This window comes from Eschrichtius robustus, chromosome 1 (assembly GCF_028021215.1).
Source record: "Eschrichtius robustus isolate mEscRob2 chromosome 1, mEscRob2.pri, whole genome shotgun sequence".
NCBI classification, from domain to species: domain Eukaryota; kingdom Metazoa; phylum Chordata; class Mammalia; order Artiodactyla; family Eschrichtiidae; genus Eschrichtius; species Eschrichtius robustus.
The window spans coordinates 183,842,557-183,870,550 of NC_090824.1; the positions used below are offsets into that span (position 1 = coordinate 183,842,557).

The 27,994-nt window shown below is 41.8% G+C and overlaps 1 protein-coding gene across 5 annotated transcripts in view; it reads left to right on the top strand.

Annotated features, from left to right (window-relative positions):
- NRP1 (neuropilin 1) overlaps positions 1 to 27,994 on the top strand; it is a 144,332-nt gene that overhangs the window by 57,317 nt on the left and 59,021 nt on the right. For all 5 annotated transcript variants that reach the window (XM_068561084.1, XM_068561074.1, XM_068561087.1 and 2 more), the window contains 3 exons: positions 3,906 to 4,133; positions 10,364 to 10,519; positions 12,311 to 12,477. In XM_068561084.1, coding sequence (XP_068417185.1) covers positions 3,906 to 4,133; positions 10,364 to 10,519; positions 12,311 to 12,477 — 551 coding nt within the window. The remainder of the gene's footprint in view (positions 1 to 3,905; positions 4,134 to 10,363; positions 10,520 to 12,310; positions 12,478 to 27,994) is intronic.

Genomic DNA, 27,994 nt, shown 5'->3' on the forward strand with positions numbered 1-27,994 from the left:
CCTTGACATCAGTTGCTCCCAACCTGCCCGACTTCACTCTCACAAACCCACATCCTGGCTTCCTGCCCCAGGTTGGTGTGCTGAGTGAGGTCCCGCAGACCTGCATGTGAATTTTGATTCGGCTACTGACCATCTGTGTAAGTGTTCAGAGCTCTGGATTCCTCATCTGAAAAATGGATGACGGTATATAACACAGGCTCTTTGTGAAGATCAGTTGAAATGAAAACATGTAGCCGGTGCCTGTTCCAGAAGATGCATCCAATGCACACTAGCTGTTACAATGATTATAGATAAAGGGGGTGCTTTATCCAGATTTCACAGCCCTCCCTCTCTTCTGGTTTAAGCCTTTAACCTCCATGGAAACCAGGCTCTAAGCTTATTCCTCTTAATTAATGTACTTTTTATTTTCCTACACTTGTACCCAGCTTGTCCCTTATAGATACACACACAAATATACACATATACCAACTGTATGTATATATATATACACACACACACAACTATGTTTCACTAACCAAATGTTTTTCCTGAGTATTTCCAAATTTCTTCATGTGTGCATGTTTCATTTCCCAACTAAATTGGTACCACCTAAAAAATGCAAAGAAAACATCTTTCTTTCTCACTCATTGCACATATTGTAGTCCTTATAGATACTCCATAAAATCATGAACTAGGAGAATACATTCACGAACACATAGACAGGTTCACGAGCGTTCTTTCCTCTAAAGCCATTTAATGATGTTATAGAATCTCCATTCTTTTGAAAACATAGCACTTCTTCCAGGCTGCAGCAATTTCAAGTTTCCTCAAAACACATAAATTAGACTAATCATAGTTGAACCAATACCTTAATTTTTCACTTGTTGACCTTGAGGTTTTCTGACAGTAGATTACAGGGCCATTTCTGCATCCCTAGGGCTGCATTTCTAGAGGACCACCTTTGCCTGACAGTGGTGGCCAGTCCTCACCTCTTCCCCATGCCTCCTGGAGCTCCCTGGACACCCTAGTTCTCTCCTCGGGTACCACATTCCCCTTCTGCAGGTCTCTTCCCAGATGCTAAAACCTTGGGCTACCAGCCCTAAAACGATTTCCATTCACTGAAAGAAATTCTCTAGGAAACCCCAGCCTGCACACCTCCCACTCTGCCCCTGTCCTTCCCTGGGTCTGGGCCATCCAGGCCCAGATGCTAGAAGAAGCCGTATCCATTTCCCGTGGGTCTCTGAGGGAGGGGGCAGCATTTATTGAGAGCGGGATTGGTCACTTCATACATTATTTGACTAAAAGCCTGTACATTTAGTAATAATTCCAAAGAGAATATTTTAGCTCTTATCATTATCCATCCTTATGGTCCTTAACAGCGAAATGTGGGATGCCTGTGGCTACACAGGACGCTCTCAGTCTTACAAATAGCGGGGAAAGCATGGTGTCACTGGCTGCCAGTGCTGTGTGTGCACCCCTCACCCCAGTAGCTCACTCACTCCTGGGCACACCAGCTGCTCGCCCTTAGTCCCATTTACGACTTGTGTATTCACCATGGGATCCCTCAACCCACCCCCGCCCTCATCGTTTTTGGGGAAGTGCTCACTCAACTGTGGCAAACTTATACAACAGGGATTAAGGAACCGAGTAAAACAAATTTTGATGTAGAATGGAGGAAGTAGGAAATTACAGAAGCTTTGAGTTTGAAAGGAATTTTTTTCAAATCCTAAAGCCCACCTCCCATTTGTGATGTACAGCATCTGAGGACCAGGAAGGTTCAGAGGCCACGGAGGCTACACAGCAGGTCAGTGATAAAGGCAGGACTAGAGCTCAGAGCTCCTGGTGCCCCATCCAGCTCTCTTCCACTTCCCCATGGAAGGTCCCCAGCCTTTGTCAAAATACGTTAGAAAGCCTGGGCTAGCTTCTAAAGGGATCTGACACGACAAGGATATACAGTGAAAGCATGGGAATTTATTTGATTTTGAAATTATGCCCTTAATTCCTGTCATTGTTTTTCTCTCATTAAATCTTAACCTAACCTGGGTAATTTTATTTTTTTAAGAAGGAGAAAATATTGGAGCCTGCATTAAACTCTCCTGTTTTCTTTGCCAGCCGAATCCCCAGGGAGGAGGTTGGAGGTCTCCAGAGTCACTGTTCCTACATCTTGGAAATCAAATTCTAAAGGGTTCCCAATTACCTACATATAAATGACTTTGTCAATTAATGACAAATTTGAATAGTCATCTCAGAAGCCACCAAAAAGCTTAGAAGCATATTATAAATTAGACGCACATTTCACAATCTCTTTACCTGAAATTGACATGGCAAAATGCCACATGGTAATAACTTTTTTTTTTTTTTTTTCTATGGAGCAGGACGGGAAGGGGGAGACAGGTAATAACTTTTTAACCAGAATCAAATAGATAAGCATTCGAGGCCATCGTGCTAAAGGGTGAGCCCCATCGTAGAAGGCTTGGGAAGGTATTCAAGTCAGAACTCTACCAACCAGGTTTATTGTGCCGTCTACGAAGTAGCCTTCTTCTTCGTCTCCAGGGCCATGGCTATCTAATACGTGCGTGGGGAGAAAGCGATTTGATTTGTTTTTTCAACAGGCTGCCAGATGCGCTGAGGAGGAGATTCAGCTTACTAGCCCTCGCCACTAAAAATAGAGATCTGCTAGTTAAATTTAATGTGTATTAATGCCTAATATGTTGCCTTTAGTACCTGGCACTTTGGAAGAATATTTAGTTAAGAAAAAGCTCAACAAGCCTCCTTATTTAGAGTTGAATCCTTACACTTCCTCGCAGGGTCCCCATCAGTGAGGCAACGGTCCGGGAAAAGAATTGTTGAACTGAACATCCCCAGATTGGATCCTGAGATTCAAAAGGGTCAGGCCATCTCTGTTTCCCAGGGAGCCCTAAGAGCTCTTTGACAATCAGGGCAGCAGTGGTGGTGATAAGGGGCAGAAGCTGATAGGCTGATGTCCCTGTCCTTGGAGATGGGCAGTTTTCAATTGTGTGGTGAATAACACCCTATTCAGTGCTCATTCCATGAACTGAAATTGTGGTTATTCATGTAGTCATAAGGATGACATAATTTAAATATATGTAATTTAAATTACAGATCACTGTAATTTGTTGTCATGATAACACTGAACCGTCATTTAAATTACACGTTATAAATATATACATTAACACATACACATACATATTAACATTTTAGAATGGCCTCCTGTACTGTATCTGATACTTTGGAGAAGGTTAGGATGTCAACATTGGTATCAGGTGACTTGTAGCCACAGGACCTGCATCCCAGTTTACCATGCCCCCACTAACACCCACAGTTTACTGGCACACCTGTGTCAACACCGTTCCAAATGAGTCACTCACCCTGCGTACATGTACGAATTACCTTTCACATTTGGTTTGTCAAAGAGGCAGAGGTCACATCTGGTAGAGTTACTGAGTCACTGGTGTAGGAATCTGAAACCCAAACTCCCTCCACTGAATTCTCTCCCTCGCCTTTGTAAATGTTCTATTTCACCAGTAAAGGGCTGTCAGCCTCAAGATTTAAAGATTTAAGCTTGAAGGGGCTGTAATTATTTCTCTAGGGCTCTGTCGAGATTTCTGTAGCTTACTCTTTCAATGTTCCCACATGATTTTGTATTTGTCATTTTTTTTTTCTCTGCAACAGCAGAAGTTTTTAAATTGCTCCACACAAATGGAAAACTAAGGTGAACACAATAAATCTGAACTTGACTTTCCATACCTATCACCACTGCAAAAAGGCTGAGTAAGGAGTGATTAGGACCGTGATTATAATGGTGGGCTTTTATTAGAAAGATAAACCGTCTTTGCCCAGGTTATTTCTTGGTAAGGTCGTTTAAGTGGAATTTTCACTTTGCTCCTCTTTTCTTTTACTTATAGGTCCTGAATGTTCCCAGAACTACACAACACCTAGTGGGGTGATAAAGTCCCCAGGATTCCCTGAAAAATATCCCAACAGCCTAGAATGCACCTATATTATCTTTGCACCAAAGATGTCGGAGATTATCCTGGAATTTGAAAGCTTTGACCTGGAGGCTGACTCAAATCCTCCTGGGGGGATGTTTTGCCGCTATGACCGGCTAGAAATCTGGGATGGATTCCCTGATGGTAAGAATAGCAGGAAGCACCCCCAAAAGGGAAGGATCTGGGGGAAGAGTCCTGGGATCCTTTTACAAGCATCGTGACACATGCATCACTTTAAAAAGTAGCTCAAAAGGAGGAAGCAAAACAAAGCAAAACAGTAACTTTCTTTATGCAGAGCCGTGACGAAATATTTGAGCCCAAAAAGACTTGATAACTTTCTAATCTAATGCCTTCATTTTATAGATGAGGAAACGGAGGCCATAAAAGTCTATGCAAGGTCTCATAACTATTTTGGTGACAAAATTGGGACCAATCCATGGTTTTCCTGACTTAGGTATTTTGCTCATTTCAATGACTGGCCTATAGGTCATTAATTCATAAACTCATCAGAGGGTGAGCTCTTAAGACATCAGTTAAATCAAACCATTCATTTTGTAAATGCAGAGACTAAGGGCCAGAGAGGTTAAGTATCTGCTAAAATTGTAGCAGTGAGATACACATCTATTATGCTACCAAAACATTTAGAAATTTAGGAAAGGAAGGAGGAGAACATTTGGACATTCCTCATTTAGATGGATTCCTTGTCTGCTCTCTAGGGAATTTTTATCTTTGGGGATTCAAATCGCCTCAGTACATCTTTGGTACACCTTGTTCCTATCATCTGAATGCATCGTCCATTCAAAAAATATATTTATTGAGCACCTGCCATGGGCCAGGCACTGTTCTAGCCTCTTGGCAAACAAAGCAAAGCTGGCTGCCCTGTTTAGATTCTACCAGGGGGAATGAGGTAATAAACAGGGCACATTACAGACAAATGAAGTATGTGTATGGAATGTTAGAAGACGAGAAGTACTATAAACAAACAAAAAGAAAAAGAAAAGAAGAAAAAGTAGAGTAAAGGCATGAGAAGAACTAAGGTTAGGGGAGAGGGATGGGGGGAATTTTTAAATAGGGCAGTCAGGTCAGACCTTATTAAGAAAGTGAGAAAGATTTGAAGGAGGCGGGGGAGGTAGCCATGTGGCCAGCTAAGTGAAAGTTCTCCATTTCGACCCTTGTGAGCTAGAAGGTGAATGGCAAAAATACACACCCAAGTTCTGAACAGAGGGAGATAATATCAAATAATCTGTTGCAGCTGCATTGCTTGTCTTGTGTTTAGTCTGGTTTAATAGTAAGATTTCTCTGGAGAACACACACTGCACAGATCAGAAAGGGCGGCTTGGAAGTTCTTACGAATCATGCAATTAGAGCTTTGGAGCCATCTATGAAATAGTCAGATATTATTATCAAGATGGAGGAAAGAATATTTAAGTAAACTGTAAACGAAGAGCTAGTATAACGTGAAAGACATTGCCTTTGTCTTTGAAATGAGATGAAAATGATCAGTGTAATTCAGTTTAGGTATGTTCCTCAGTAGTAGAAAACACTGGAGAAAATCTGGGTTTAGAGAAAGCTTATGTTGTCATTGGAGCGCATGGCTGAGTTATCATTACTTTAGCCTCTTCTTTGCTTTTTTACCATATAAATAGGGTTATGATGATCTTATCGGAACTCCTTCATTAAGTAATGAGATTTGCCCAAACAGAGCACTGATTGATTTCCAAGTATTCAATCGGATAATTAGGAAAACAGTATTATAATAGTATTGTAATAATAGTTGGAACATTTAATAATGGGTTTATTTGTTCACAATCCAAATTTGCAGCCTTCCTTTCTAGAACTTATATTTAAATTGACATCTGAAAAGAAGGTCCAATCAACCAACTTACGTAGAAAGGAGCACATTGTTATTAGTGTCAAGGGTTTTCCAAAGTAGTAATTTTCTGGCTCTAGAAAATCACTGAGTTGACGCGAAGAACAATTAACAATACAGGTTGTCAGCCTTGCAGTTCACCCATGTTTTAAACTATGCTGTGTTTGACTTATTCCCAGAGAAAACTGGCTTTGGAATATGAAAAATGTGATCGTGTATTTGTTAGTATTTATCTGGTCTCGTCCAGCGTACACCAGCATCACAGCTCACGCTTTTTTTTTTTTTTTTTTTTTTATTTATTTATTTATTTATTTTTATTTTTGGCTGTGTTGGGTCTCGTTTCTGTGGGAGGGCTTTCTCTAGTTGCGGCGAGCGGGGGCCACTCTTCATCGCGGTGCGCGGGCCTCTCACCATCGCGGCCTCTCTTGTTGAGGAGCACAAGCTCCAGACGCGCAGGCTCAGTAGTTGTGACTCACGGGCCCAGTTGCTCCGCGGCATGTGGGATCCTCCCAGACCAGGGCTCGAACCCATGTCCCCTGCATTGGCAGGCAGACTCTCAACCACTGCGCCACCAGGGAAGCCCCAGCTCATGCTTTTTTAGGCAGAATGAAAGACTGTGTCCTCCTGGGTTTTTTTATCAGTGGCACTAGGAACGTTTTTGTCATGTAGTTCAACACGTAGAGTTCCTTGCCAGCAAAATCGCTTTTAGTCTTTGATATCCTTTCCAAAAACAACAACCAGAAGGTGCTGAAGGCTTGTAACCATCAAGTGATTTTATGTTGTATTTTATCATAAGCATTGAATTAGACGACTGAGTAATTGAAAGTGACCCATTGATTCAGAGTGACTTTGAAGAGAAGCAGTTTACTCCAAAACTTGAGATCCAAGGCGTGCACGTGGCAAACCCCACTCCTCCAGCTAGCACTCTCTTTGAAGCTCCATGGATTCCCAAGTAGCGGCTCTGGAGCCATTGGTGGAAGTTTACATACGGTTTGAGAGCCATGAGCAAAGCATGCCTGCAAATGCTTGTGCTGAATTATGGAACCAAACGTGAATGCCTAGCTCACACCACCTGGGCGCAGATGAAGCCAGCTGTCCATCCAGGCTGGGGAAAGAGTTGGAACTGAGGCTGTGACCTACGCTCCCCAAATTATCAATGATTTTAGGACTAAGCATCATGAAAGCTGGATTGAGTTCTGTTTGGTTTTTATTTACTTTCATATTAAAATTAACCTTCTAAAATATATAAAATATCAATGATATAAATATAAAATATCAATGATAGAAACCTTCCAAAATATAAATGACATAAATGTTGCAAATTCTTTTCTCTGGGGAAAAGTTGCAAAATTCAGATATTCTCCACCGAAAGGTTTATGCTAAGAAAAGTAGATGTAGCCTATCTTGTGCCTTTTCAAAATGATCCCCTTTCTTGTTTATTTATTCAAAATACCTCATTTTAAAAGTACCTCCTTATAGTAGATTGTTGCCTTTTTTTCTCATAAAAAGGTGGCAGAAAGCCAAATTGTCTGATTCTGAGGTAGGGTTATAATTAATGGAGGGATTAGTGGGAAAATACAAAGAATGGGGTTTTGCCATTTCCTGTTGCAGGTGTATCTTTCAAACAGCACAAATCCTGTGCTGCCTTCACACCTGAGAAGCTATGATCATCACAGGCCTGCTCTCCCCCAAGAGAGAGCTTAGTACCTGTTGCTTAAATTCTCCAGTCATTCTATTTTTGAATTATACTTCTGTTATTGTGACAGTTTGAATTCATCTCCTAGGCCTTTGGCTCCACAATAACCAGAAGTAGGGAACCCAAGAGCTGTGGTCATGTAAATCCACAAATGAGCGCATACACAAGACGGATGAGGGTCTTGCAGCCGCTCTGGCTCAGATCAATATTGCATTAGCTTGCTAGGCTAAGGTCTCGCTGTTGTTCAGGAAAATTCAATACTTCTTTGTATTATAGTCGAAAAAGCCTTTCACTCTCCTATCTTGAGGACTCCTAAAGAGACTTGCATGCCGCATGCTGTCCCGGGGCAATATTCAAAAGGACAGAAGGCAGATTTACCCGGCATGTCTTCAACATTATAAACCAGTGAGTCATGGAGACTCTCTGAATTATGAGTCTGCACTAGACAAGTTCTCTTCTGTTTGCTCTTTCAAAGAGACTCCACCTCCCGCCCTCCCCAGAGGAACTGGGTGACAGCAGAGGGGCGGTGAGGGGAGGCAGCCGGAGCTCCGGGTGGTGAGGGCGTGACTGCAGCTTTCCTTGTGTGCTTGTATTCTTGGTAAGGTCAGTGGCTGTGGCGATCTGAGAAAGACCCCCAGGAGTAAGGCTGTAAAAGTTTGCCCACACACTCAAGAAAAAGAAAGTTATGAAACCACAACGATGGAATTTAAATGAGGGAAAAGACTGAGGGAGGATGAATAGACTCTTAAGCCTCCCATTAAGATTACAGACCAGAAATGGGATTCTTTTTGAGGAAAGGAGAGACCTGAGTTTATGACTCCAGCAAGATATTTTCATGCACATGTTGCTGGCAACTTTGCGCTCTTAGGGGAAGGGGAAAGTGTTGAATTGGTGATAGGGCCACATTCAGAATGAAGAAAACTTGGCGAAGAGCTAGTACTTGTTGTGGGAGAATCTGAGGCCAGGATTAAAGCCAGAGAGCAACAAAAAGCCTTGAGAGTTTCATCCGAGATGCTGTCTTCTGCCAACTGGGAAACCTGATATCATGACCTTTCCCCTCATTCTGCAGAACCGCTGTCCACGACCACGTGGTGCCCTATGGATCGTCTGTATCCGTCCTCTAAATGGGCAGACTGCTTGTGCTCTTCATAATAAAGCAGTTGACACACACAAACATGTGGGTGCTAGAGAGTGAGGGGTGACAGTAGAGAGAGAAATCGGTCACATCCATCACTTTGAGCGATGGAGAAGTTACCAGCTATTCAAACTTATCATTTTGCGCTAACTCAGACAGTAAACCACTTTAGCTTAGTTTCTTTCTTTTCTTCCCTTTTATTTTTTAAAGAGGGTTGGCCAAGAACTGAAAACCTGTTAGCCCAGGATCCAAGCACTCTAAAAAGCAGGGCTCTCCGATAGCCACCTGCCAGGAACTCAGCTAGCATGTGGGGCTCCAGGGAGGCCAGTTCACGTGGGGTTCACTTTCTCGATCACACGTGAAGCTACACCCAGCTCTCACCAGCCGCCTTCTGCATCCAAGCGGCACACACCGGCCTGGGAACCCCACCTCCCTGCCGAAGGCCCATCCCTCCAGAGAAAGGTCCACCTACTGTGCCTCCTTGAACAAAGCAATAACTCTTAGTTGAAATGCATAGAACCACGGATTTCTTGGAGGGGAAAATGGTCCACACCAGATTGTCCTTCAAAGCCCAAACCATCTGGTATGTTTTTACTATATATGTAATACAAAAAAATCTAGAGAAAAGGGGATTTTTTTTTTTTGTCTTGCTGCTGATCTGGACAGGGAAATGGAAAGATTTTCCAAGCCCAGGGGGCTTCCACACTGTCTATAAGGCAACTTACAGTTGCTAATTGCCACGGTTGGTCTAAAAGCACTTCAACAAAGGGATGGCCAGTATAAGCCAAGTAACAACTTGATCGCCAATCAGTCAGTGCCCCCAATCTTTTTCTGCCTCAGTTACTACCTGTTTCCTGGTGTGCAGTCAAATGGCTGCTTTGCGTCATCTCTTCGTCACTGGGCACAAGGGCGATGCAGTCACCTCTCTAAGGTTTGGGAGATAAAAAAACTGAGACAAAAGTCAGAAAGACACATTTTCTTTTGTTTTGATCACAATTTGCTATTATGTGTAAATTATTGGTATCTATAATTTCTAAATTTTTTAATTGTTACAATTATGAATTAGTCTTCAGATACAGCCCTGATTAGGACATAATCTACTGTCCTTTGTCTAAGTCTGTGATGTTCATCATAACGAGGCTCCAGGACTGAAAGATGGAAAGAGGAAGGGAGTGGGGGTCACCCAGGGCTGGGTCAGACCTTGGTACTGCTCTGGTGCCAGGACTGGTTTCCAGAACATTCCCCAGGATCCCCTCCTAGGACGGGGGCATTGACTCCAAGAGCCCCCCGTGGGTGATCACAAGCTGGCTAGAGTTCCTGGGCGCTGGACCGTGTGCACCGTGCGGTCCGTCCTGGAGATGAATGCCAGGGTGCACTTGACAGCCCAAATCTCCTTTGCAATCGAAGCAAGCATTTCGATTTTGTTCCTGAAAACAGTCCTGCTCACTGGGGAATGTGGTTATGCCTGTTATTGCCCTTCAGAGCGCACTTGAAAATCCCCTCCGCAAACCCGATCCAATATGTTCACTGCAAAACAATTAGCTAGTGAAGACTTGCTTGGGGTAAGAAAACAGTTCCGGGTTCCACTGGGACCCATGTTCACAAATGGTTCTGTTGGCATCTGCTGCAGAAGGAAAGGTATTTTCATGATCTCTGCGTTTCTCCCTCTGCAGTTGGTCCCCACATTGGACGTTACTGTGGGCAGAAAACGCCAGGTCGAATCCGCTCCTCATCCGGCATTCTGTCCATGGTTTTCTACACGGACAGCGCCATAGCCAAAGAAGGCTTCTCGGCAAACTATAGTGTCTTGCAAAGCAGCGTTTCAGAAGGTCAGTATTTATGCCTTTTGCAAAGCCCTGCGGTAAATAGTCACTGTTATTCCTCCTCACACACCTGCGGCCCTGTGAACACTACAGATGTGTTTTGTGAGTTGGAGTGCCAAGTGTTTCTTTTTCTCTTTTAAATGGTTTATATGACTATCAATAGGAAGAACTCTTTGGGGTGCTTTCTTAAAACTATGTGTGAGCAGGCTGCATGTAAGCCTCTGAAATTATGGGAGAAAAAGTGGGAAACGGCAAAACTGTGCCTTGAAACAATGAAATATGGCCAGACCACCTACCTGGTACCCTCCAGTGTGTATTGGGCTGAGAGCCAGGAAAGGACAGGCATCGATGCTGGATGAGAAGAACCAATCAGCATCAGCGGAGTTCATCGACAGGCAGGCAGGTAGGATGGATGGTGTGTGGCGGTTTGATTTGGGGAGACCCTGGTGGAAGCTGTTTTTGTTTTTCTTATGTGAATGAAAGTGGATATTCATGTAAAAGAAGCATCTTTTAACTTCTGCTATAACTTTCCATAAAAGAAAAATAAGTAACATGTTTTTTGTATCTTCTTAAAATACACGACTAAGTTGATGTGGTCTCCAGCTCTTTTAAGAGCCCGAGGGAAAAAAACCTGAAAAAACAATGAATGATTTGTGTTTCATCAGTTTTAGCTGCCAGGTTGTAACGTAGCACAGGGAAAAGGCAGGGGAGTTAGGAGACCTGTTCTACAGATAATGCTTGTATCTTTTCTCCCAGATCTTAACTGGAAAACAAAAAGGCCAATTAAACTTCAAAATCTTATTTTTACTTAATTTATTTGGTTAATCCACTCATGTATTTTTGTGCCATTTTATATTCCAAATAACAAACCTAAGCTTAAAAGTAGAAAACCAGTGAAAGAAAACCTTTTATGCCATAAAACCTTATTAATTATGATAGAAAATTCAGAAAATGTGGCAATTTGGTTAGTTGATGTTTTTCTGGATGGTTGAGAATCTTCTTTTTAATCGCTAAAGTTTTTTTTGCACTTTGGCACTTTACATTTTCCTAAAATTGATTATTCACTTCCCAGTATCATAGTTCATATTTCATTGTTTGCTGAGTATATGAGGCCTAATGGAATCCATGTTTTCATGATTCATGGTCATCGTTGTGAATATTACTATTTATGCTGTAAAACTGTGGTGCTCTTTGGGACCCTATGATACTGCACTTTACCCTGATGGATACTGTTGTGTTTTAATAAAATAAACCGATGGTGTTAGTAACCATGGCCAGTCCAGGGCAGGGGCATAACAAAGGGGAGGCCTGGGTGCCAATTGCAAGGACTCTGAAAGATGGAGAGTTAAAGTCTACTTAGCCTACCAAATATGGGCTATAAATGGACAGAGTCTTTTTCACTTTTATTAGATCTTAGAGGAAATAGTAAAATTTTATTTAAATGTAACTCTTGATGTGTATGCATATGACATATCCGCATACATTCAACTTTGAAAATAAATCCGAATTTCCATCATTTCCTAAAAACTTTCTAATAGTATTTATAGTATTTATATCCACCTAAGCCCTGTTGGAAAAATAATCAACTGTGAGATCTTCATAGCCTTGCTTTTCAGAATTCTTGCCATGAAAATGCACAGATCGGTGCTACAATCCAATAAGTCCCTCATTGTCATCTTTTGTAAGACTGTGTGAACATCGAAAAGACCGTTTTAGTTTTCCAGATCAAAAAAGGAAATATGCATCCTAGGTCCCCTTCGTTTTGATGACTTAGGGCCATTTTTTTTTCCCCTTCAGACTTCAAGTGTATGGAAGCTCTGGGCATGGAATCCGGAGAGATTCACTCTGACCAGATCACAGCTTCTTCACAGTACAGCACCAACTGGTCTGCCGAACGCTCCCGCCTCCACTATCCTGAGAATGGGTGGACCCCTGGAGAGGATTCCTACAAAGAGTGGATCCAGGTACGTGACTTATACTTGGCACACTCAGGGTGGAAGATGTGGGTCATCTAAAACGGTTGTTGAAAAAAAGCAACGCCGTGACTAATGCCTTCCAACGAGAAGGACAGGGACCACCGCCGAGTGTAATCACTTTGCAGAATTCACAGGATCAGAGAAGAGCAGGCCCAGATGACATGCCTGAAAACCGCTTATCTTCTCAGATACTTACATATGACTCTTACAGAATCTGAGCACAGGTGTCTCACTTGGGTAACAACTAAAAAACCTGAGGGTTTATTCCCACAGCAGCCATACATTTTCTATGGATGTGCTTCCTACTTCAACAGATTATTATTTCCTTAATGAAATATATTACCTGTACTTGGAGGTGTGCCTGAAGTCATTGTTTTGTAAGGTGTTTTGTTTGTTTGTTTGCTCAGGGTAGGAGAAGAGCAGAACGGGGTTGAGGTTTACTTTCCCACACTGGTCCAAGCAGCACGTGCCCAAGAAGTGGTTTAGTTGAAGGCATTGGTCTCTGTGGATTACGTACAGGCACAGACATATGAAATGTACACGTCTCTGTCCTTAATAGTGATGTCGGTTCTGCTTTCCCCACTTTGCTCTAATATTCCCCTCCCTGCCTTCACCCTTCCACTCCCCACAGGCTCCCTTCCTCTGCACCTCCACCCGGACTCATCTCCAGCTCGTCCCTGGCACCACTCCCAAAGCCTAAACTTGCCCAGCCTTGATGTCTGGATACTCCCACCCAAGGCCTGATGTTCATGTTCTTGACTTTTTCACCCACTGTCAAATGAAACATCATATCTGGCTGTGTGGGTTAAACAGTGGGCAAATTATCCAATGTTATTTGCTGAAGGATCCAGATTTCCTTTTCAAGAGAGTAGGCAGAGCCTGTCCTGCACTAATTGCGAGATATATAAAAATGACTAATTCCCAGGGAGAGTTTCTAAGCAAGAAAGTATACCAGGATGATTAATCCCCTACTTTCTACATCTATGGCTGTTTCAGTCTGTTGAGCACAAATACCAGATTTTGTTTTACTTTGGAAAGGTCAATATTAGTTTAACATACACTTAAAGTGAAATGGCCTATTTCAGAAGGCTGAACTCACACTAACCTCGAAATGATAACACTGAGAAATGTGTAGAGGGTGAGAAAAGAAGAGGCTTTTACCTCGAGTGGGATTGCTGAATCCAGCTCTAGATTAAGTCAGAAATGAAATGAACTTGCCTAGGTCAGAATAGCTCTTGGAGACTTGTTTTTCCACATCCCCACACCAACCAGCAGTTCCGTGTGATTGACAGACGTGCCTCTGGAGAGAAGCTTACGTTTTGCAGTGCTAAGCATGTTTGCATGGTAATGTAGTTGTATTCTCGGCAGGGTGGAGAACACTCAATAATTTAGGGATGTCAGTCTTGCAAGAGTTCTGAAAATGCAACGGTAGCAATTCTTCTGGGCAAGGAAATCTGTGGCAGTAGATGCGTGGAGACAGAACGGGCTCTCACAAAGCAGTTGTCAGCGGGACAGGGTTTACATCGCTCTCAGGAGTTGGGCACCGTTTGAGGTGACCCCAGAAGAAAAATCTCAAATGGTCCAACTCTTTCTATCAAAGTATGGTCGGGATAAGCTAAGTAACCCAAACCCCCCAGACAAGAAGGTTTCCTTTTTGCTCATGCCACCCCCATCTCTGGCCGGCAGGGGGTCTGCCCCACATCTTCTCACACCAGGACCTAGTTGGAGGGAGCGGCCGTCATCCGAAACCTGTCACCAAGGCAGAGGGAGGAAGGGAGTGTGGCCAAGCACGCTGACTCATGAGGCTCCGTTGAGGAGCACGACACGAAGTTCATTGCCAAAGCACATCCCACGGCCGGCCACGCTTAACTTCCAAGGGGCAGCAGTTCCACACGTGCTGGAGGGAGGACAGCTAGATATATTTGGTGACAGCACAAATGACACGTGTGCCATTCATGGGATAGTTGCCATGTATCGAGTATTTCCTATGTGCCCCAACTTCTGCTGAGTGCTTGCCTCATGTTTATTCAGTCCTCAGAGCGGTCCTGTGACAGAGGTTCACTTATCCTTATTTTTAAAATGAGGACCCTGAGGTTCGGAGAGATGAGTAAATGCCCAAGGTCACGGGCTTGGAAGCAAGGTCTGCTGGACTCCCAACACCTGCTTCTTTACTCGTCCATGTGCTTTATCTTTATCACTAATTCCTATATATTCAGGTGTATCTTGTGAAGCATCCGTCCCCAACCCTTTATACTTTTCCTCGTGCTGAGAAGCCTCACACCAGGATGAGCGGGGGCTTCCCGATTCTAAACCAAGAATGGGGAGCCCTGGCTCCTCAGCCCCTCCGGGAGGTGAACGTCAGAGGAGCTCAGCGTCAGTTCACCTTGAGGGAAAATGATCTTTTTCTTCTGCGGGAGCTTAGCGGGCTCATTTCCACGCTAGTTGCGTCTGTGTACTTGGTGGGAGGTCCTAACATCCACCCATCACCTAATTACGAATAATTTCATGTGTTTCCAGCTTTTCTGAAACTCCTTGGAAGGGGCGGGCTTGTTTTCATTGGATAGATGTTTTATAAATTAACCCACCAGCACAGCATAAGGGAGGCTGAGGGCAGGAGGTACATACCTCCCATCACAGGACCATTTGTACTTGACAGTCCTATTTGTATGCACATCAGAATGAGGATGGCATTTGTTTTCTTTTTCGGCTTTGTCACATTTTGCACGAAATATATCCCACAAAACATGGTGCTGTAGCAACAAGGACAAACACTTGCATGTGTTAAATTAATAAGGCAGCCCTGGAAACTGACTCTCCCTCAAGACAGGAACAGTCTTTAGTTCAATTGTTTTCTCTAGGAAATTACCGAGTGACATAAAAAAACAATGCATCGTTAACCGCCGGTGTGGATGTCCTCCTTGGTGCTTCCTGTGGGATCTGTTGTCTGGCAAAAAGCTTAAGAACCAGGGCAAGAAGCCCTTTAGTGAGGAGGAGCATGAAGGGAAGTCCCGGCTTGGACATTTCCACGTGGTCACATCCTGCTCCAAAGGCCACTTCATATCCTGAGAAGCGAAAACCTCCTACTTGTCAATTGCAGAGTTAATCACCCTGTGAGATTTGCCCGTGTTTTTCAGAGTATGCCATTCTTGTCCGTGTCCTAGAACTGCTGATCTTATTACTCATTTCATCTTTATCTTCTTTTTGTTTCTGGTTAAATAATCAAGGATTCTAAGGAAAGACTCAGTGTATCGGTGGCGCTATAAAAATTCTTAATTTTCAAGCACATTATTAGAGCCCAAGCCATTAACCTCATTGACACTGAATTTCTTTTCCTATAAAATAAAGGTAACGTAGCCTTCTCCATTCAAGCTCTGGCAGTCTACGAGACTGTGGATCTCAGAAAAAAGCAGGCTCGGATTTTTCTTTTCAGATCTGCAAACTAAGGGTGTAGAATGTGTCTGATGAGAAAACATGTTCTCCTAAATCCTGGTGTAGCCATTCACACACAAAGCAGAATTTAATTCGTTAATTATTTCAATGTTTTATTAATGATGGTGTTCACTGCACTATAAACAGATTTATCCTTCTAGCTTTAATTAAAGCTCTTGGGAGTGCTTTCCTCAAAACAACTGTGACTTTGCCCTGATTAAAATGCCAGGAGACAAGAGAAAAAAAAAAGTCAAGAGACATAATGCCTGGATAGGATATGAACTTGGTTGATCCAAAGAAATAAAAATGGCACTAGGGACTAATCGATTACTACACCCTCCAGTGACTTTAGAAACAGAATTACTTGACAAACCAACTCAGGCTGAAACTCTGCTCATCTCCAAATTTGGTAGCATTGTCTTTTGTGGGAAAAATTAAAGATTGGTGCTAGATTATTCATGCCTTCTCTTATTCCAGAGGAGCAGGAAGCAGTTGGCTTCTAAACCACATCCTGTTTGGTTTGGTCCATCAGCCCTGTGATGGATTAATCCCACAGAAGAGAGTAATCTCCAAGAAGACCCTCTGTAGCTGTAGGAATACATCAGCAAGCCCCTTCTCTGTTCACTGCGTTTTCTGGTAGAAATGTTCATTCTGAGGGATGAGGAGAAAGAAAGTTCCAGAAGAGAGGAGCTCATGCTAACCTTCTGCCTAGGCTTGTTTCAGTGTTTTCCTTTTGCTTTACATACATTTCCCTTTGATAATATTCCACATTTCCTAACTGAAGGAACTTTGAAAGCAGACACCAGTAACCAAAGGCCTTGGTGTAAGGAGTTGGGCTGAACTGAGTCAAAACACACCCACACACACACACACACACACACACACACACACACACACAGTTTCTCTCTCTCTCTCTCAGGGTTCACTTACTCACAGCCACAGCTGCAGGGTCGAAGAAAGTAGGTGCCCTCATTCAAACTGTTCAAATCCAAGCGGCCCTGGGTTGCTTTAAGGATTTTAAAATTCATTTTAAGACATGTTCTAACAACAAAACCTTGTGTTTCTATAGCATTTTCCCTTTATAAAAGCCCCTTTTCATACGCATGCCACTTTAGTCTTAGAGTGTAAGTTAAGTGGACCAGAGGTTCTTTATCTGCATCTTCCTATGAGAAGGCTGAAGCCCAGAGAGGTTAAATAGTTCATCAAGTCCTGATTTGGGGAAAAGCTGCAACTTGTGGGGACAGTCAGCCTCACAGGGCCAAAGAGGACTTCTTTCCTCAGACTTGGGACCTGAGTCACTGGGCACTGGGAGAGCCGGAGGGCGGGAGGCGAGTCACAGCTCAGGGTCAGATCTGAACCAGGCCCTGGTGCAGCTGGCCTTTGCAGAGCTCTTTGGCCATTGGAATGGTGAGTTTTTCACCTCCTGCTCTGTCAAATGCAGTAAGCCGTGCAGATAACTCTCACGCCAGCTAAACTGGGCAAAGCGAAAATCCTGGTGAGGTCTTAAGACCTCATGAGTCACAGAGGAAACTGTCCTTCCTCTCGCCAGGTTCCCAGCCCCCAGCCCCCAGCCCCAAGGTCTTTGCTGTAGTCCAGGGGGCCCTTCAAGGTTTACTACCCACAGGTGCTTCCACATCCACCCAGGGTGTGAGTTGTTGCTACCAGCAACCTCCGAATCTCACTTGCAGCTTGCTGAGAATGGAGACAAAAGATCATGTAAAGGCATGGACCTGATTTCAAGAGCTAAGAAGGGGCTAGCTGGACGTCCTTTGCGTGCCAAATGGGATGAAATAACTCATGAATTCTTGGAAATGTTCCCTCTGACACACAGTATTGTTACACATTTTTATCGCATTTTAGGTGGGAGAAGTGAGTGTTTCTTACTCGATTAGAAGAATTTGTTATCTGAAACCCTTCTTTTTTTCTTCAAAGTGAGGGTTTCCCCAAATTGAATGTAGCAGCTGAAGTAATTTATCTTAAAACTCTTAAATGTCATTTATTTTCACAAATTTCATATTTCATTTTCTTCTCAGCTCTCTTGGACACATCTTTCATTCTCTTCTGTGAACGTGTTGAGTGTGGAACAGGGATCTCCTATGAAATAGTTTGTGATTTTTCATACAGTTGCTAGTTTCTAGTAGGTTTATAATCTGTGTTCAAAATCGGTTCTATCTGCTGAATTGAACTAATCCAGAACATGTATGGAGGCAAGTTATCCTGACTGTAAACACTCTGTGCTTACAGACCAGACACTTCGAGGATCGGGGGGCATTTTCTCATTCAGATCATTAGTAAATTGCTGAAATTGCAATAAAATGCTTTATAAATGTGTGACTAGAGAACTGACGAAAATAGCTCACTGGGTTACCCAAATGTGGAATGATGCATGTAAAATATAATGTTGGCAAATTTAGAGAAAATATAGCTGTTCAACTGAATGTTTATTCCCCAGGTGTGCTCTGTGTATGTTTTGCAATTAATATTAACTTGCTATTTTAGCTGAAACATTGATCTGGAAGGGAGACAATTTGCTTTTTTTAAAAATTTTATTATTTATTTATTTTTGGCTGCGTTGGGTCTTCGTTGCTGCACGCGGGCTTTCTCTAGTTGCGGCGAGTGGGGGCTACTCTTCATTGCGGTGCGCGGGCTTCTCATTGCAGTGGCTTCTCTTGTTGTGGAGCACGGGCTTTAGGTGCGCCGGCTTCAGTAGTTGTGGCACACGGGCTCTAGAGCGCAGGCTCAGTAGTTGTGGCATACGGGCTTAGTTGCTCCGTGACATGTGGGATCTTCCTGGACCAGGGCTCGAACCCGTGTCCCCTGCAATGGCAGGCAGATTCCCAACCACTGCGCCACCAGGGAAGTCCCGACAATTTGCTTTTTAAAAAAGTAGCCCAGGTGAGACTTTGGTTATCTTACCCTAGTTCTGCATTGACTTATACTTCATGCACAAAATAAATGCTTTACCTCTGACCCTTCATGTATCACAGGCCTGTTATCTCTAACTAGGTTTCCACCCAGGAAGCCCATATTCCAAAAGTTACTGTCTCCTGAGGAACTTTTCCTAATTCTTTCTCTGGTACCTTGGTGTTTCACATTATAGGAAGTCATTTGAAGGAAATATGTGTTTATAGGGACAGATGAAATTCAGAGCTTTTTGTTGTTTTTGAAGGAAGATATGATTGGGGGAAACAGAATGCACATGTGACATAATTATTTAGACATTTTTAGCTGTTGTTTTGTCAGATAGAACATAGCAAGATGATTTTAACCATTTTGGTCAAGTTGACCACTTAATTCAATTTAAAAATCAGTCTAAGGATTTTACTAGTTAGTATTTCATGTCAACACACTTTAAAGAAAATGTATGACATTTAAAGAAGCCTCTTTGATTTTTATGATGAAGCATCACTGGGAAGAGAGTGTTGAAAGAACGACAACTGTTTGGGTAGAATTACACTTAAAATAAGTTAGTTTGTAGAGCATGAACATTTCTTTTTGCTTGCTGTTTTGGTTTCTAATTGTTTTATGGCAGTGTCTATTTGGAACCAACAGTCATAGTTAAATTCTAGAGGAGAGGTTTTTATATTTCTTTCCAGAATATCTTGACTTTAAGAGTAAGATTAAACATAGGTACAAACATCCTTTTGTCTAAATTCCTTATTGTTCATGTGTTCAGAGGGATTAAGTTATTTGCAAGACCACAGGGCAAGTTACTGACAGACCTGGGCTGGAATCGCAGTATCCTGGCCACCACTTCTTTGCTCCCACTCAGTTGTAACAGTATGAGGACATGAGTTTGGATCCTCTCTAAAGATTGTGTCTGAAGACCAAGCAGGCATGTTTAAATCCCAATATATCCTGCTTAGCTGCTGATTGATAAATGATGTCTAGTAAATTGAACAGTCACTGAAGAAGCTTTAATTTAAACAAATGATTGGACTTTGTCTGGAGCAGGGGTTCTGCGTCTGGACACTCCTGACATTTTAGATTGGATAATTCTTTGTTGTGGGGCTGTCTTGTGTGTTGTAGGATGTTTAGCAGCATTCTTGACCTCCAGCTACTAGAAGCCAGTAACATACACACACACACACACACACACACACACACACACACACACACACACACACACACACACACACACACACACACACACACACACACACACACACACACACACACACACACACACACACACACACACCCTCAATCATGACAACCAAAAACAACATCTCCAGGAGTTGCCAAATGTCCTGTTTGGGGGCAAAATCATCCCCAGTTGTAAACCACTGGTATAGAAGATGCGCAAAATCCTAATCAAGTCATTTTTAAAATAATCAGACTGATCAGAATTTTGAAGGAAAAAGTAGCTGGTTGCTTGGCTGGTTTTTGTCACTTTTCAACCGCTTATTGTAGATATTTGAACAGAATCGTAGTTCTTTTGTTTTCCAAAAATACAGATGCATCTGTTTACCTTATGCAGGAAAATAGCATCATAAACCTGCCTGCTTATTTATCTTAAGCTTCACTATTTTTAGCTTTTAAAAGTGGACTGTTTTTAGCTAAATAAATACAGATGTTATTTTAGAGTACTGCACGATTGGGTCTCAAAATGCACTGATAAGAATGGGATTAAGAAAAGGAAACACAAGGATAAAATCACCAGTCATCACTGAAAAGATTTAGGAAAAACAAGACTGAAATGAGCCCTTCCACGACTGGATGTTGTGTGTCCCTGACCTTGACTTACCTGTTTTAGTTTTTCTGCAGTATGTAAATAAACAGTTCTTTTTTTTTTTTTTGAACTTCAAATGTAATCAAGAGTAAGGAACTGTGTTTGAAAACCTGTCTATTGCTTTATTAACTTATCTTTTCATGGGAAACATACTATTAAGTTTCCAATTCTGTAACCTAAACAACAACACATTAGAAGCCATCAGTTACCATCCAGTTTCATATCTGTGGACCAATAGGAAGGCAAGGTTGATGGTTTCACATCTGTTTTAGGTGAAAGGCTGTTCCTGTCTGTGGTATTTAAAATTTAAAGAACTTCTGTTATTATACAATTGGGAATCCTTGGGGAGTAAAATGTTAATGAAATACATAACATGCACAGACTTTATGATAGCAGTTTTAAGAAACGCCTTTGGTGGGGTTGTTGATTTCTGCCCTGGCGGTAATAACTACGTTTTACAGAGCGCGTTAATGTTCACGTCTAAGAGCGATGGCTACGTTTATGCAGCATGTAATGTAGCACACAAACTCCTAAGCTTTAGATAACTTTCATATCAGAATTTGAAAGCCCAAGAGCAAAACAATGTGTGTTCTTCAGAAGTGGCAGAACCCACAGTTGGAAACTTTTCAAGCACCTCCAAAGCAAACTTCTCCAAAGGTGCAAAAGGCCCACCCTGGAAATTCCAAAGCCAGGATGCGAATGGGTATTCTGTGCCCTCATATATTTCTCATTTAATGCACCATTTGAAAGCTCCACATCCAAATGGCAATTTTGATCCACATCAAAATAGCAATTTTGGATGCTGACCTGAAACAGAGACACACACAAACACGCATACGTATTTCCTTTCTGCACTGCAAGCCCCCAGCCTTCACATTTCATTCAATTCTACGTTCAAATAAAGAGAGGAAAGTAGATTAAATTTAAAATGCTCTATAAATCCCAATAGTAATAAAATGCATTACGCTTTTATATTTCCAACTATCGAACAGAGTAAGCAGTTGAGACTAATTGCACATGTTATGACTAATGTGCAATTAGAATAATCACATATGAACTTGTACAAGTGACTTGTACATTTTTTTTTCAGCTCTTTTTGCCTCCACGGGTTAAAAACACATTCATGGCCTTCCTTTAATTGCCTTCCTTCAGAAGAATGAAGTCTTAATTTTACCAAAGTTTTATTTTTCTTACAATCCCAGTTCTTTAAACTTCTAACTACATTTTCTGGATTTAACAGAAAAATAAATAAGCTTCTTTATTCTTCTAGCAAGCCTGAGACAGCAATAGATAGAATTCTTCAGGGGATGGGTGATTGGACCTGACAGCTTCTGAAATCCTTTCAAGCATTTAAGATTCTGTGATTCTATTAAAAATAAATTTACTCTATCAGCTGGTACCATGGGCTTGCTTAAAAGAAAATATAAATATATGAAGCATAGCTCGAATTCGTTTTAAATAGTACTGATAATCATATCAGGCAACACATAGCAAAAAAAAAATTTTTTTTTTAATTAAAAAGATTTTCTTTCCTTAGATCAAGTAATTGTTTAGGTTGGCTTCACCCTGAAGCTTATCTGAGGATTCCACATAGAAACCTCACTAGCGGGGCTGTTTTGCTTGATTCTTTTGTGCTAGTTCAGGGGGAAGTACAGCTCACTAGGGGAGATAAGATGAAGTCTGGGCAGTTCATCTTTCATGTCTCTCTAATCTTTGATGGAAGTATCTGAAACGCAAAGGCTTACCCACCATTCCAGGCTGTTCACACCTTAATGTCTGGCCAATACTCGGTCTTTTTTCTTTCCTTAAGAAGACAAATACAACATGCAATTTGGAGCATGTTATAGGCCATCATACTAATGCAGAAAAGTGGAGGGAAAAAATGCAGCACCAGGGATACAGCTTAAGAAGAAAGTCATCACGGTGATCTGCATGCGTCTAAGACTCGATGTGTTTACTTAGGGCTAAAGCTGACAAAGACAGACCCCATCTCCGAAGAGAAAGACCGAGACCCAGGTAGATGCACAGGCTGATGGCTACAGGTGCAAGAAATTTGACAGAGCCTTAAGTTTGAAGATCGGGAAATTAAAGATAAAATTTCCAGTGGGAAATACTCATGATAATAAAAGAAGTTAGCAAGTTAAATGAAATATGAAACACTGAACAAATTGTTTTTGATATTTCAGGAGGCACACAGAGTTCATGGGGAAAAGAGAAAAGAACTTTTTTTTTTTAAGTTTCCAGTCTTAAAAAATGAAGACAGAGTATGCAGAATTTTCCTGGCCTAGTTTTTTAAACATTATTCTGAAAATCCAGACTAGTGTCACTGCTGGTGTCAACCAGCAACATTTTGTAGCACACATATTATCCTATTTCTGTAGTTTTAACTTAGTTTCCAAATACTGCATTCGTTTATAAGGATACTTTTATTTACAAAGCTCTAATACCAAGATGGTAAGAATTCATTTATTTAACAATCATGTACCATGTGAAGAAAAATCAGTCAACACATTTGTTCATTTAACATATTTCCTCTAAATCAACCACTCGTAAATAAAAGAATCTCGTTTACCAAGACAAATGTAGAAGGCATCTTACATGATCTACATCTGGACATTCCTGTCTCTTCTGGAGAGTAGGACAGAAAGGAAAAGCAGACAGGAATAGGTAATTTGGGGTTCAATCTGTAATATGCTGAAACTGAACTCTTATCAACTTCTGTAATATAATAATTTAGTTCCCTTAGTCTAAGAACTTTGCTGTTTTCCAGAAGAGTTTATGGGAACATCTGTTTATCTACCTATCTTTTTTTAAAGTGTCTAGATTTAGAATATTCATGTGTCTCATATAAAATTCATCTCAATTAACATCTTTTTATCAAAATATTTTAATTCCATTTAAAATTTATTTATTCCATTTCTTCTTATATACCAGCAGCTTTATTAAAACCACGCAGAGTAATGTGTTCTCAGGCCTGACTTTGCATCTTAAAGTGTAGTGACAAAATGATAGGATTCTTACTGTCCTGGAAACCTGCAAGGTAGCGTAAAGAAATGCTTTTTTCCACATTTCCAAATACGGGCCTTAGCTCTATTTTTTCTGCCAAGAAGCCCACCCCGCTACCCCCAACACCACACACATCACAGCATGGCCATGTTCACCAAGAAAACATTTCACCTTGTGTCACCTCCAAGGATGTGGTGAAATAGACGTGTCTGTCCACGTGTTAAGAATGGTTCCAGTGGATAAATGCGAATCACAGCTTCTTCCATTATGTTAAGGACTCCGGGCAGGGATAGGGGAGGAAGAGCATGATATGTTTCGTGGAACATCTGTGCTTGTTCTCCTGTGCTTTGAAATTAGACGTGCAGATGCATTTTTCCCATTGTGTGACCTGGACTGAAATGCATGAAATTACTACAGACAGATTTTTTCTTTCAGAACATTAAAAGAATTTGCAGTTCTGTTCCCTGACTGCATTTGGATGGCAAAACAGTATGTCTTCAGAGCACAAAATGTTTCCCCTTCCTCACCTTGGTTACCCACCTCCATCCATGCAGTTTCTAACTTTCCAGCTCTTTTCCTGTCACGGGCTGGCCTCTGCTCAGTCCGAAACTATAGAACATCCATTGTGAATGGTAATTACAGATGATTCTTTTAGGGAGTAAGTCTTTGAAAATGTATTATTTCAAGCGCTTTTCCACCTCCTTTATAAGTCATCTTCAAAAAATAAAATCAGTATACCCTTCCTGACTGAACGGTAAGCTTCCAAACAGGGAAAATGCATTTGACCAAATATATTAAATTGTGAAGTTCATCTCATCTGTTCTCAGGAATGATTGGTATCCCTTCAGAGACCCACTGTTTACACACAATTTCTGACAACCAACTGTACCTAGGCCGCCTGTTCTTCGTCTTCTCCCTTGTCTCCGGGGCAGCGTTTGTTATAACTTTTGGCGGGTGACCGACTTTAATCTCAGTAATCCCGTCAGCTCTTTGCAGGATTTTTAACGCCAAGTAGAGGGGTTTTCTTGGACACCTGCACGTCCAGATTCCCCATCAACACATGAAACTCTCATTAACCTGAGAGGCCCACGTAGATCCCTGAGAAATACATGGAAAGTCAGTGTAAAAGGATGCTGTCAAAGTTTATAGGCCAAGAGCCTGATTTAGACCATTGCCCCCATCTGCAAGTCTTTAGTTTCCAGAAACTCATCCTTGTGTTTGTTTTTGAAACCAAGCTTTTAGAAGGAGGGAGAAAAATTAAAGGCGTGACTTACTGCAAAACTAATAATAAACAAGCCATTTTGTTGGTGCTGAAATAGACAGATGCTGTCTGAGTACAGATGTGCGTTGATCTTGAGTCATTTAGAAATCTCCCCAATACTGCAGATAATAAAACTTTATGGGGAGCATAGAACAGCAGCTTTTGAAACAAAAATAGACCTTACCTGTACCTGTTTAATATTTTCTTGGTCTTTCAGGTTTAAAAACCTCTTTAAACTGCTGATAAATGGAATGATGTATGTGTCCATAACTGAGGTTATTGCACCTTGGAAAGGTGTTATGTTCCCTGGCCTCAATGCAGAATTAGTATCACTACTTCTTCTACTGGGCTGCTTCTCAGAGACCATGAGACAAACACAAAGATCACAAAAGGCCTGAAACCTGCACTCATTTCCCAGCCACACAAAGCTACAATTCCAACATCGTATGAGGATCATATGTTAATTAGGTGAAAACTTGGAGACCTATAGTTAGACAGTGAAATATTGATGTCGCTAATTTTTCAAAAATACAGAAGTGGTCTGAGAAAAGTCTAAGATACCAGGTACAGCCAATCCATAAATATCCTGTGGACGTCATGATCCCAAATAAGTTGGCCGTAAAACAAAAAGATTGAGAAGAGGTTGGAGAGCATGATAGATATGGCGAAAAAATGATTTAAGCCTTGCTGCCCTTTGGGGTAACTTCTGGGAGGAGGGACGCTTCGTAAGTTAGTGAGAGGTCTTTTGAGAAATAAATAAAAAAGAATCCTTCACGTGGCATGGACCTGGCCAACAAAACTCATCATCCAGCAGACCTTCCCTGTAAGTGGTGAACTTTTCAAAGGACTGGAAATTTTGAGTAGTTTTAATATTTGCAGTTTAAACACCAAGGTAAGAATAGTCATATTCCTCAATTAAGAGTACAAGTTTGTTGCTCAAATGCTAACATTGGCTTAACGATGGGTAGCTGGCTTTATCTGGAAAAAAGGAGTTTCAGATCTTGCCAGCAACGCTGAACTGACAGCATTGAATTTAAACTCGGCAAATGTGTATTGAGCGTTTGCTAAGGATGAGACGCTGCAGGTCAGGCGAGGTGAATTTAAAGTTAAAGAAGGCTCTGTCCCTCTTTCAAACAAGTTACAACAATCTAGCTACTACAGGCAAAACCACACACACACACACACACACACACACACACACACTCTCCAATTACCCAAATGACTAAGGGAAAAAATATTAGGGTCACATTCTTATGGTTAATGTGTGTACCAATGCATCATTACGACTCTCATAAAACCAGGAAAAATAACTAAATGGGCTATGCATTGGTATTTGTGTTGGAGAGAAGAGGAGACCACGGCTTGGAATGGCTAATTAACTTGCTTAACATATTCCAGGTCGTTCTTTAATATCAAAGCCACAGAGGTGCTCCTGGGGCCTGTGCTTTTTTGCCACTATGTGCTGCCTGCATCACCCAAATATTTTTCCCTGTAGTCCTAGAGTTCATTGAGGGTATTTAATGCAGCCAGTTCCCTCTGTATTGAGATTTATTGTTTACTCGACTTTTTCCCTCACTGACAAGAGGGCAGGAATCTGGTAACCTTCCCTCTCTTGCACCCAAGCATCTAGCTCTTATTTGTGTGATAAAAGAAGAATCTCCAGCCACCAGCTTCCCTCCACAGTGCAAGGGATGTTAGACACGGAAATGGCCACCACCGGAAGCTCATGATCTCAACTCATGACCCTCTCTTTAATTGTTTGAGGAGCAAACGGTGTGATTTCTACAGCAGTGTGGACTCTTCAAGAAAACACGCAGTTTTGATGCCATTTCATTGAGATGTTTTCTTTCAAACGTAGATATAAACGGAGGGTAGGGCTGGACAGTGTGCTATGAGACTCAGGAGAGAGGTATCTGGCTCATGCAGACTGAGGGTTAGGTCTTATTCCCAGGAATGCTTGGATTCCCAGAGGCAGTGAAAGCACATATTTTAGCAGAATTAGCTCAGCAGTGCAGTGCATGGTCATGAGCTGAAAGTTTAATTACAAATAAGATTGCATGGTCTCTCTGTCACCAGCCCAGCACTTCCTGGCCTGGACCCGTGGACCCCATGAAGGCCTCTGCAAAGGAGGATGTGTGTTGGGGGCTAGGGGTGGGGAGGACACTTTTCCCTGCTCTAAAGGACTTTTGCCAAGAGATACTAGACAGAAGGAGAATGTTCATCATATCAGATATTTTGAAATGCAGGAAATTGGCTGGGATTTCTTTTCCTGTTCCTTCTGCCTTTAACTCATCAACCCTGACCCCTTCCACAGCCAAAATCTTATCCTATCCTATGAGGTCCAGTTTGAATGATTCAAATGACCTCTTGACCTGAACTTTCCCCTTGTGCACGTAATCGTCTTCTGAACCTCACAATGCCTCATCTGTGGGCATGGTGGCACTTCTTATTTTCTGTCTTGTATTATCATTTTTTTCTGCATAGGCCTACTTCCTTCCCGACCCTGGCATACCATATATATCTATTGAATTTAATGGATTAAATGGTTTTATCTGGACCCTTGGCGTCCTTCGGTTTACTTTAATTTCACACTTTCAGTTTAAGCGTCTACAATGCGTGAAGCACCATTATTGGGCTTTAAGACACATCCGTGTGGGCATGCACCCTGGCTCCATGCATCAGTTTGTAGTTTGCCCAAAATGTTTTTAATCATAAAAGCAAGAATAATAAATGCTTTATCTGCATAATACAGTCCTACTGAAATTATGTGCGGAGGTCTTAAATTCTTCTATTACGTTTTAAAATGGTTGTCATCCAGACCACCCTTTAGTCATTCTTCCATTACTGCGCCCCCTTTGTTTTAGCAGAGACAGACATCAGAAGCAGAGATCCGTTCACACAGTCTGCTTGATCTCACAGGATGTTGATCAATGCGGTCAACTGGATCCATTCCACTTGACCTGCTCGTGCATACCAACCCCAAGCAATTCCTACCCATTAAGCCTTCTAACTAGGAGAATGCTTCCCTAGTTTTCATGAGTATTACAATAAACAATTAATGGATGGAACCAAGAGTT